General features: G+C 58.4%; 1 protein-coding gene across 1 annotated transcript; it reads right to left on the reverse strand.

Annotated features, from left to right (window-relative positions):
• Positions 1-2,396: 2,396 nt before the first annotated feature.
• LOC142829302 (serine protease 27-like) lies at positions 2,397-8,767 on the reverse strand. The gene is made up of 6 exons (XM_075928745.1): positions 8,593-8,767; positions 5,190-5,216; positions 4,944-5,109; positions 4,275-4,546; positions 3,626-3,795; positions 2,397-2,889 (listed from the first exon to the last, which is right to left on the reverse strand). The coding sequence occupies exons 1-6, from the start codon at positions 8,663-8,665 to the stop codon at positions 2,581-2,583; spliced, it is 1,017 nt and encodes a 338-aa protein (XP_075784860.1). The 5' UTR covers positions 8,666-8,767; the 3' UTR covers positions 2,397-2,580.
• Between the last annotated feature and the right edge of the window lie 2,021 nt (positions 8,768-10,788).

A 10,788-nucleotide genomic window follows, 5' to 3' on the forward strand; every position in this document is an offset into this window, starting at 1 on the left:
TCACACCCTCTCTCCAGCACATCTGGACCGGGGGGGGCGCCCAGCTGCAATCTCTTCCCCTTGCTTTATTTGCTCAGAGAGGCCGCTGTGGGGGCGAAAGGATTTTATTGGCTTCGAAGGAGGAATCCAGGCCTGAGCGCATCCAGAAGTCACGCTGGAAACGTCCGACAACAGACCAGGCCTCGGGAGCTGCAGGTGGGCTCCGAGGGTGGAGAAGAGCGCGTCTCCTTGGGACCAACCCTTCGGGAAGGGCCCTTTGCCGATCGCGGCCGCGCCAGGCAGGATGGAAACACAGCAGGCCCTCTCCTTCATGCCCACCAGGCTGAGGTAGGACCAAGTCAACCTAGACCCTCCCAGACAAGTTCCTAGACCCCTCCAGCGATGGTACATCCATGACCCCCCCTCTCCCCCGAGGAGCCTGTTCCAGCCGTGAGCTTAGGTCTGGAAAGCTTTCCTGAGAGCCAGCCCTTGTTGCAAACAGCGAATTCCTTTGTCCACCCCTTGCTGGCGCTGGCGACCTGATCAGTGGCCACCAGCCATTGGCTTCTCTGATGTTCGGCTCACGCTCCTTGGCTAGATCCCGTCTAGGTGCTTTGCTGCCCATGACGTGCAGCTCCCTTGAGAATCCGGGTATTCGCTAAAGAAGCAGAGAGAAGGATCTGGATTGGCACTCACAGAAGAGAGACTTGTCTGTCCTCGTCTCCTGCCGCCTTTGGAAACTTCCAAGCACTTCAACCCAAGGGCGCAGAGTTTGTAAAACTTCATAAAACTCCCTGAGATTCATCACTCTGGCCCCACGGGTCCCACACATTCTGACGGTAGACTCACCAAATCCCAGCCAAACAGCAAGGGTGAAGGAGTCAAGCAACAGCAGTTGAGAAAGTCGCATTTCCCCACCCGGACAGCTGGATGGAGCTTGCAACCTCTGTCTGCTAGTCATCTCTGGACCAAAGCAGTCCTGCGCTCCGGCGGCGAAATATTGGAATGCCGCGTTACCTTGCGTTTGACTGAAACAAGCCGCCGCCTCCAGAGAAATAGATGCTTGATCAAAAGAAAAATAATAACTAACGGCAGCAAGTTTTTTGTAGCTCCCAGAAACTAAGGAAATTCCCAGACAAAAAAAGTTGTTAAGGTCACAACCAATTCACTTACAAAACAAACCACCAGCAGGTGTGAAATATTGAAAGTCACAATAAAGATAAATGTTTGAAATACCAGGAACTGCATACCATTTCAACAAATACCCGTAGTTCTGGCATGTCTATGGACACACCTCTAGTTATCGGTCAATATTGTGTCCAGTGACCAAGCTGCTCCTTAATATCAAAACATCTGAGCTGTCTCTCATTCACAGTTTGTGCTCCACAGCGGGAAGACCATAAAACAACGCAGGTTATCTCAGGACTGCGTTTGTCTGTGTTTTATGATATTTAGAGTTAGTTCATGTGAGAAATGCATCAGTATATATACGCCCATAAACACCCTCTCAAATTTATAAAGGGGATCGGTCAATCCAGAGAGAAAGACTTCCGCTCCAAAGTGGAATAAAATTCATATGGTTTGTAACCCAGATTGTGCTGGTCAAAAGATGGTAGCGGTGAAAGAGGAGAATTGAAATTAATGAATTAATTACCATCAGTGCCTTTCTGTTATTCTCCTCAACTAAATGTGTGCTTTTCAAAATTTCAAAATTTGCAATTTTTGAAAATTTCAAAATGTGCACTTCTCAAAATGTCAAAATTTGCCCTTTTTGAAATTTCAAAATTTCACAATTTTGGCCATCTCAAAAGTTGCAATTTTCAGAATCGCAAAATTTCCAAACTCAGTTCCTCTCTCAGGCTTTGTTTTCCTAGACTAAAAAAGCCAGTCTCTCCAAGTCTCTCCTCATAAGATTGGCTTCCCATGCCTCTGCTCGTCCGCGAAGGCCTTTTCTGCACCTGTCCATCTCAGAATTTTACTTTCTTTTCCATGGGTGCCCAGAACTGAGCACACGAGTCCAGAGGAGGCCCTTGTCTGATGGCATTAGCACTTGCCAATCTTTTCCTGGTCAAAGTCAGAAATGTCGACATGTTCCTATCAAATTAGCACCATTCAAAACAGTTTCGGTTAACTTCACCCTCAACCAAAATCTCCTTGACTTCTCCCAAGAGACCTCATCCACCCTGCAAAACCAGACACTGATGGCCATCTCCCATGTATTTATACCCGCCTGAAATGATCCCTCCTAAGAAAGCAAAGGCTATTTTGTCCTATCTCCCATGCCCTAGCCCTAAATATATTCATGAAGATAGAAACCTAGAACAAGTGGCTGACCCTCCTTCACAACTATGGCACCCTGGCTGTAGCGACAGAGGGAAGTATGCGCACTTGCAGTGTTTCACAAACTTTTTGGTCTGGGAATTTCCTTAGTTTTTAAACTTTTTAAATTATTTCCCCACAGGGAATGCTAAAGTCCAGGGCTATTAGGGAGCCAGTCTTGGGGAGACAGGATCAGAGAGTTAGATTCCTTCTTTCTTTTTCTTCCATCTTGCTAGAGGAGGCAGGGAATCCTCTCTCTTTCTCTGTCCCACTGTCTCGGTTTTAGATCAGGTACAGCAGGCAAGCCAAGAGGACGAGGGTGCTGACAGCAGCAGAGGCAGCATGGCTGGCCCAGACTTCGTCAGGGTGCTTTTGTCCTATGATATTTGCCACGTCACGAGATTTCCGGCCCTTGGACTCCTTGATGAACTCTATATTAGGGACATATTCCTGGATCCAGTTCTGATAGGAGGTGAGGCGGCTATAGACTCCGGGGCGGTTTTTGATGGCACAGCCTTCGCCCCAGCTGACAACTCCAGCCAGCACCCAGACATCCCCTACTATGCACATCATGGGGCCTCCAGAGTCACCCTAAGGAAGAGAGGGAGAAGATTTAGTGCCCTGGGATGGGAGAATTGAAATTAATTAATTGATAATTAATGAGGTCATTAATTTATTTGTCAGTACCTTCCTGTTATTTTCTGCATATAAACTTGCACTTTTCAAAATTTAAAATTTTCAAAATTTCAAAATTTCAAAATTTTCAAAATTTCAAAATTTCAAAATTTGAAAATTTTCAAAATTTGCAATTTTCAAAATCTCAAAATTTTCAAACTCAGTTCCTCTCTCAGAGTTTGTTTTCCTAGACTAAAAAAGCCAATTTGGGGTATGGGAGCTATTCTGAGCTTGACAAAGACCTCCTGCCTCAGCAGGGCCCTGATCTCAGACCGGGCCTGTACACAATGGGAGCTTCTCTCTCAGTCAGAAGGGCTTGTGCAGATGGGAGCTATGAAATTGGGCAGCTGCATATTCACAGCAGGGCTCCAAAGGGATGGCTGCTCCAGAACTAAAATGCAGCCACCTCTGGGGTGGGGATTGGCAGGTGGATAAAAGTTGCACTGGGATGCTGCAAAGGGATTGCTTGCACAGAAGCCAGGCCTTGTCTGGTGGCCATAACCCTGGGCCCATTGCCACCCCGCCTACTCCCTGGGCTGGGAGCCAGGACTCCTGGGGTCTCTTCCTGGCTCTGGGAGGAGAGTGGGAGCTAGTGGTTAGAGAAGGGGTTGGGGGCCAGCACTCCTGGGGTCTCTGGCCCCTGGGCGCTCACATTGCAGGCGTCCCTCAAGCCCTCAGCGTAGCCGGCACAGATCATGTCGTCCTGGATGTCTCTGTAGGGCGGGCGGTTGACCCCGTTGGTGCGGTACAGGGACTTGCACGTCTTGGTGTCGATGATGGGGACTTGCAGCTTCTGCAGGGTCTGCGGGGACGGCAGGTCCACTGCAAGGGTACCAAGAGCCACGGTGAGGGGCTTGCTGTCTGCCCCAGCCCCTTCCCTGTCCCCTTGCGCTCCCCCGCCCCATCCTTCCCTCTCGACAGTTTGTTCCTCCCTTTCCTGGCTCTTCCCTGCTCTCCTGCAGCCCCTTTCCCTGGCTTTCCCCCTGCCCTGGCTCTCTGGTGCCCCTGCTCCCTTCCCGCTCTTTCATTCCTCCTCGCCGGCCCCCCGGCTCCATGCTGCCCTGCAGTCCTTCCTCTGCACAGTCTCTGTGTCCCTGCCCCCGACTTTCAGCCTCTGCCGGCCAAGCGCTGGCTCTGGTAACGCGCCTCCTCTCGCTTTCTTCCTTTGCTCTCTTTACGTGCTGGGTTTCTCTCTTGCTCGCTGTCTTGCTTTCTCTTCTCCCTCCCATCTTGCTGGCCCCACGTTGCCCGGGCCTATCCCAAGGCCCCATGCCCGCTGCGGGGGACCCGTGCCGACCTACCCCAGGGGCGCAGGTTGCCCCAGCCGGTCACCCAGCACTCTTTGCCCGGCGGGAATCGGATGGAGGTGTCCGGGAGGCAGATGGGCAGGATGTAGTCACTGAAATTGACCGGCGTGGCCAGCTGGATCAGGGCGATGTCCCCGCTCGTGGTCTGCCCGGCGTAGTTGGGGTTGGGGATGATGCGCTGCACAGGGCAGGCGCGCGAATGGGGGCCCGGGTTCTGCAGCTGGAGGATCCCCAGCACCACCCGGTACTGGGTCAGGTTCCGGAGCCTGGGAGGAGAAACCCATCAGGGCAGGTTAGGGGCTGAGGCAGTAGCAGAGAGGGGATGCGGCAGGAGTATCCCAGGGCTGGACTGACAAGAGCTGCGGGGTGGGAGTGAGGGGGCACGGTGGGGCTGGCAGGCGGGCAGGTGCCGGGGGGCAGGGCGGGAGCGAGGGGGCAGGGTGGGAGCGAGGGGGCAGGGTGGGGCTGGCAGGTGGGGCGGGAGCGAGGGGGCAGGCGGGGCCGGCAGGCGGGGAGGTGCCGGGGGGCAGGGCGGGAGCGAGGGGGCAGGCGGGGCCGGCAGGCAGGGCAGGTGCCAGGGGGCAGGGCGGGAGCGAGGGGGCAGGCGGGGCCGGCAGGTGGGGCAGGTGCCGGGGGGCAGGCCCGGGGAGCCCCCACACTCACTGGTAGAAGCAATGAGCGGCCGTGATCAGCCATTCCTGGTTGATGAGGGAGGCCCCGCACATGTGGACCCCTTTCCACTGGACACTGGCCTGCCAGGGGAACTCCCCCTCCTTGGTGTCGTTCCCCTCCACGATCCGGGTGAGGCTCACGTGGCGCCGCCCGCAGACTGCAGAGAGAAGGGACAGAGGGTAGGCGCCCGGCTTGGTGTGGGGGTTGCTCAGCCCTGGCTCCGGGGCGTGGACTCACCTTGGGTTCCTTGGCTCTGCTGGGCCCCTGCAATGCAAGGAGACAAGGTCAGAGGGGGAGACGTGGGGTCTAGGCCGCAGCCTTCTCCCGCCCCACCCCGGAGGCAGCGGAGAGACCAGCCGCGCCCCCAGTTCCACCCCCGAAGTGGCCGCCTCTCAGTGCCCGGCGAATCACTCCTGTGCTCCGTTGCCATGCGGCTGTTCCCCAGCTGTTCTACCCCAGAAGTGGCCGCATCTTGGCGCCAGACACCCCTTCCCTCCTCCCTTTCACAGCTACCAACCGGCCGCCTGGAGCACTCAGCACGGCGCCCGCGAGCCAGGACAGGCTCCCAACGACCCGGAGGTGTTTAAAACAGAACCAACAGGGGGATTCGGGTGAGTTGCCCCCTCTGTGCCGTGGGAACCCACGTTCTCCTGGCAACGCTCGTTGGTTTCCCACCAGCTCTGCCCCTTTCTCACCCCGGGAGCGCTTTGCAAAACCAGATGCGGGCTGGCCACCTTGCCGTCTCCCAGAAACAACTGGGGGGGAAAACGTGTTTTGCGCCGCCCGACCAGTTTGATTGGGACCTGTTGGGGCTGAGAGAGTCTGGCGCGAAGAGACGCTGGCTTCGCCATGTTGCAGAATGAGGCTCGGGGAAGAAACCCCCCCCCCCCCAGAGGGCTACTGGAAAGAAACTTTTGGATTGACCCAGTGTGGGACCCGCCGTCTCCTCCCGCGCCGATCGGGGCTTGGGCTGCCGAGCCTGATTTCAGCTGGGAGGAAAAGGGAAACTTTCAAAAACATCAGTGGGGCAGGAAGCGGCTTCCTGCCCTGCTCTGATTTGGGAGTCTCGGGGCAATCGCTTCAGGCTCTCTGCAAACTCAGGCAGCCTGGTATATCAATCACCCTCCCGGGATCTGCCCCCCCATTCACAGTCCCCCACCCCAGTGCTGGAGGGTCTCCGAGCTAGGCTGCACCCTGCCTGCTCCTAGAGGCAGGCTCACATTCCAGGGCTGGCGTGGGATCCGAGCCGGCACATCTCGGCCGGCTTCACCTCCCTGGTGTTTAATTGCAGGGTGGCAATTACCCGGGATTAGAGGGGAGGAAGTGAAGGATAGAAGCCAACCCCGTGGAATGCGGCACCGCCTCTTGCGTTGCGACACGGCTGGCTACAGGCCGGGCCTGGCGTCTCTGCGCTGGCCGCACCCCATGCCCTTAATCCTGCTGACTGTGCCGAAGCCAACCCATGGGCCCATCTAGCTTGGTATCAGGCCTCCTCCTTCCCACCCTTTCCCCTGGTGCAAGCCAGCAGCCAGCACCCCAAGATCCAAGCATTCCAGCCCCGTGGCACGCACGGCCCATGTCGCCTTTTGCCAGGCTGGCCTGGGCAGCAGCTCGTTAAGAATTACAGCTGTCCCTCATTAGCCAATTAAGCATCCCAGCTGCAGAGTTCCCCCTGAGGCATGGAGTTCTGCTGCTTGGTTGCACCTGGAACCGGGGGACGAGTGCTTGGGAAGAGGGTGCCCACCTTCCCTTCCGTGCCTGGCTTCACCGCGCTCACAGCAGGCAGGGCTGTTCACCTCGCACGGCTCAGCCCTGGTGCGGGCAGGTCAGGCATTGGCAGAGGGCACCAGGGAGACACCAGCAGGGTAACTTTCTCCCCTCACTCATTCTGCAGCATGCCAGGACAGGAGAGCAGCAGGACCCTGGGTTCTCTGCCTGGCTAGGGGAGTGGGGTTTAGTGGATAGAGCAGCGGGCTGGAAGCCAGGACTCCTCGGATCTCTCTCCAACTCTGGGAGAGGAGAAGGAGAGGGAGGTTGGTGGGCTCTCTTCCCAGCTTGGCTAAAGATTCCCCTGTGAGTAAATTTGTGCTTCACTCTAGGACTCAGTTTTCCCATCTGTGAAATGGGAAGAACAATTTTGCTTGCGCTGCCTGCTGCTTTCAGCAGGGACCTTCTCTCCCTGTGTGTCTGCACCAAAAAGTTTGTGCTAGTTGCTTTGTTTGTTTAGGAGAGAGGCTTAAAATATGCATGGGGGGTGGGTTATGTGTCTGCAGAAGGGGAGACAAAGCTGCATGCGGGACAAGGCTGCTGGGGAAGAGCCGCACACAGATGGCTTTCCCGGCGCTGCGACCAGCTCTGGGGCGGAGCATTTGCATGAAACCCGATCCGGACTGAAATCTGCCGAAGATACGGCGTAGGGAGAAGTTGCACAGACAAGAGTGGACTTGAAACTCCATGGAAAATCAGCTTGAGAATAACCCCCTGTGATTTCTCGCGAACACGCAACAAGCCCCCCCACAGCATGTATGAGACTGACACCGGCCTCGGGCCGGGGTCACAACTGAACCCGTTTCCGTGGCAACATACAAATTCTAGACCTTTTTTTTTTTTTTGCATGACTGGACCCAAAATCTGGCTGCATGTTTGCACCCCCCCATTTTGAGGTTTGCCCCGCTGGGGGCAGTTTTGAAGGCAGCCACATTTCAAAGGCTGGACCCGGAGTGGAGCATGTGGGGATAAATCCTTCCCCACCAAACCTCTGTGGGTTTTGCACTCTTCAACCGGACCCCTTTGCACCTGCAATTTCTGTGCCGTTCGCCCCCAAAACGTTTGCCCCCAAAGTCAGCAGGGAGTTTTGCAGACACATTACAGCTTCCCCTCCTCTGCCCATTTCTTGGACCAACTCCCCCGTCTCTCCCCTAAAGTTTGTGAGCCTAACTTTAATACTTCTGGGCAGACGGTTGCCTTTTCTCCTCCACCAAAAATATCGGTCAGTGTCAAATTTAACCCTTTTCCTACAGATGTTCCTTCTCTCTTCATCTGCCTGGAGTTTGTCATTTTGAAAAGCCAGATCTTGGCTCACAAACACGGGAGGAAAACACATCCTAAACTCAGAGCTCCAGTCATCCGAAGAGGTAGGCTGTGCCCACAAAAGCTCATGGCCCCATCTCCGAGTTGGGTGAGTCTATAAAGTGCTAGCAAACCATTTGTTGTTTTTTTCTGTAACAGACCAACTCGGCGACCCCCTGAAGCTTCGAAACACAGCAGGGGTTTAAAGCCCACGGTTTCCACAATGAGGCCCAGGAGTGGGCAGGTTTTTCCGCCCTGCATGTTAACCGCTCCGTTGACCGGCCAGGGAGTCATTCCTGACCCAGAGCTGGGGGAACCGATCCGGCGGGCCCGTGTCACCCTTAGCCGAGGGAGTACCCTAGCTTAGACGCCCTCCACCAGCAACCACAATCCACACGGAGCTGGGAATACAATGCACACATCCTACCCATGATTCCTTATGGCTCGAATTCCCAGCCCTGCTGCTCTAACCACTACACCCCACTCCCCTTCCAGTGCGGCAGAGAGCCCTGCTTCTCCCTTCCCCCGCACCCTTGCGGGAGGCGACTCGCTCCCGCGGCTGGAGTCTTACCGAGCAGCAACGTGAGCAGGAGCAGGGACCCAGTTCTCAGCCCGCTGGCCTTGGTTCCTCGCCGCTCCTCCATGCTGCTCCTTCGTCGCTAGCCCGGAAGGGGATCCCCAGGCCCGCAGAGAGAAGCAGCCAGGCCGCCGGGCGGTGCACAGAGCCAGGGCAGGGTGTGCACCCCGCACGGCTATATAGCCATCCAGTTAGGCTGCTGAGAATGTTGACCGACAGGTTCGGCAGAGGTTGGCACATGCCTCTCCTGCTTCCCCTGTTGCCACTCGCCAGCTGGGCCCGCGGTTCCCCTCGCTCTGCGGCCCCCCCGGGTACCGTCCGTGGCCATGGTGGGCGCCCCATGCCAGCCGGGTTTGGGGAGGGAGGGCTTGGAGGCACGGCTGTGGCCGTACCCGGCCCGCGGGTACCGGATTAGGACATGGAGCCGCACAGAGGTGCTGCGGGACTGCATGCGGCACTCCGGGAAGCGTACAAGTACGTTCTCTCGAAGACTTACCTGGCATTGCCGGGGGCACGGGGCCACTCTGCCCTCCGGCTCCTCCCTGCGGCCAGAGCAGGGCAGGGGGCGCTGCTGGTGCTCCCCAGGGCAGCAGGGGCCGCGGGACGGCAAGCCGCTGTTCCCCGGGGCAGTGGGGAGTGATGGGGGCCATGCAATGGCCGGCTGCTGCTCCCCGGGGGCAGTGGGGAGTGACGGGGGCCATGTGTCTGCCAGCAACTGTTCCCAGAGGTAGTCGGGTGTAACGGGGGCCATGTGTCCGCCAGTGACTGTTCCCGGGGATAGTTGAGAGTGACGGGGGCCGTGTGTCTGCCAGCGACTGCTCCCGGGAGTAGTCAGGAGTGACGGGGGCTGTGTGTCTGCCAGCGACTTCTCCCCAGGGGTAATTGGGAGTGACGGGGGCTGTGTGTCCGCCAGCGACTGTTCCCGGGAGTAGTCGGGAGTGACGGAGGCCGTGTGTCCACCAGCGACTGTTCCCGGGAGTAGTCGGGAGTGACGGGGGCCGTGTGTCCGCCAGCGACTGTTCCCGGGAGTAGTCGGGAGTGACGGAGGCCGTGTGTCTGCCAGCGACTGCTCCCCAGGGGTAATTGGGAGTGACGGGGGCCGTGTGTCCGCCAGCGACTGTTCCCGGGAGTAGTCGGGAGTGACGGGGGCCTTGTGTCCACCAGCGACTGCTCCCAGGGGCAGTGGGGAGTGACGGGGGCCGTGTGTCCACCAGCGATTGCTCCCCGGGGCAGTGGGGAGTGACGGGGGCCGTGTGTCCACCAGCGATTGCTCCCCGGGGCAGTGGGGAGTGACGGGGGCCGTCTGTCCGCCAGCGACTGCTCCCAGGGGCAGTGGGGAGTGACGGGGGCCGTCTGTCCGCCAGCGACTGCTCCCAGGGGCAGTGGGGAGTGACGGGGGCCGTCTGTCCGCCAGCGACTGTTCCCGGGAGTAGTCGGGAGTGACGGGGGCCATGTGTCCACCAGCGATTGCTCCCCGGGGCAGTGGGGAGTGACAGGGGCCGTGTGTCCACCAGCGATTGCTCCCCGGGGCAGTGGGGAGTGACGGGGGCCATGTGTCCACCAGCGATTGCTCCCCAGGGCAGTGGGGAGTGACGGGGGCCATGTGTCCACCAGCGATTGCTCCCCGGGGCAGTGGGGAGTGACGGGGGCCATGTGTCCACCAGCGATTGCTCCCAGGGGCAGTGGGGAGTGACGGGGGCCGTGTGTCCACCAGCGATTGCTCCCTGGGGCAGTGGGGAGTGACGGGGGCCGTGTGCCCACCAGCGATTGCTCCCAGGGGCAGTGGGGAGTGACGGGGGCCGTGTGTCCTCCAGCGACTGCTCCCTGGGGCAGTGGGGAGTGACGGGGGCCATGTGTCCACCAGCGACTGCTCCCCGGGGCAGTGGGGAGTGACGGGGGCCGTGTGTCCTCCAGCGACTGCTCCCAGGGGTAGTGGGGAGTGACGGGGGCCATGTGTCCACCAGCGACTGCTCCCTGGGGCAGTGGGGAGTGACGGGGGCCATGTGTCCACCAGCGACTGTTCCCTGGGGCAGTGGGGAGTGACGGGGGCCATGTGTCCACCAGCGATTGCTCCCAGGGGCAGTGGGGAGTGACGGGGGCCATGTGTCCACCAGCGACTGTTCCCTGGGGCAGTGGGGAGTGACGGGGGCCATGTGTCCACCAGCGATTGCTCCCCGGGGCAGTGGGGAG

This window comes from Pelodiscus sinensis, chromosome 4 (assembly GCF_049634645.1).
Source record: "Pelodiscus sinensis isolate JC-2024 chromosome 4, ASM4963464v1, whole genome shotgun sequence".
NCBI lineage: Eukaryota > Metazoa > Chordata > Testudines > Trionychidae > Pelodiscus > Pelodiscus sinensis.

Coding starts and splice junctions, on each gene's coding strand:
- LOC142829302 (XM_075928745.1), bottom strand. CDS start 8,665: ATGGAGGAGCGGCGAGGAACCAAGGCCAGCGGGCTGAGAACTGGGTCC. Junction 5,110..5,189: donor GCAGAGCCAAGGAACCCAAG/GTGAGTCCACGC, acceptor TTCTCTCTGCAG/TCTGCGGGCGGCGCCACGTG. Junction 4,547..4,943: donor GCCGCTCATTGCTTCTACCA/GTGAGTGTGGGG, acceptor TTCTCCTCCCAG/GCTCCGGAACCTGACCCAGT.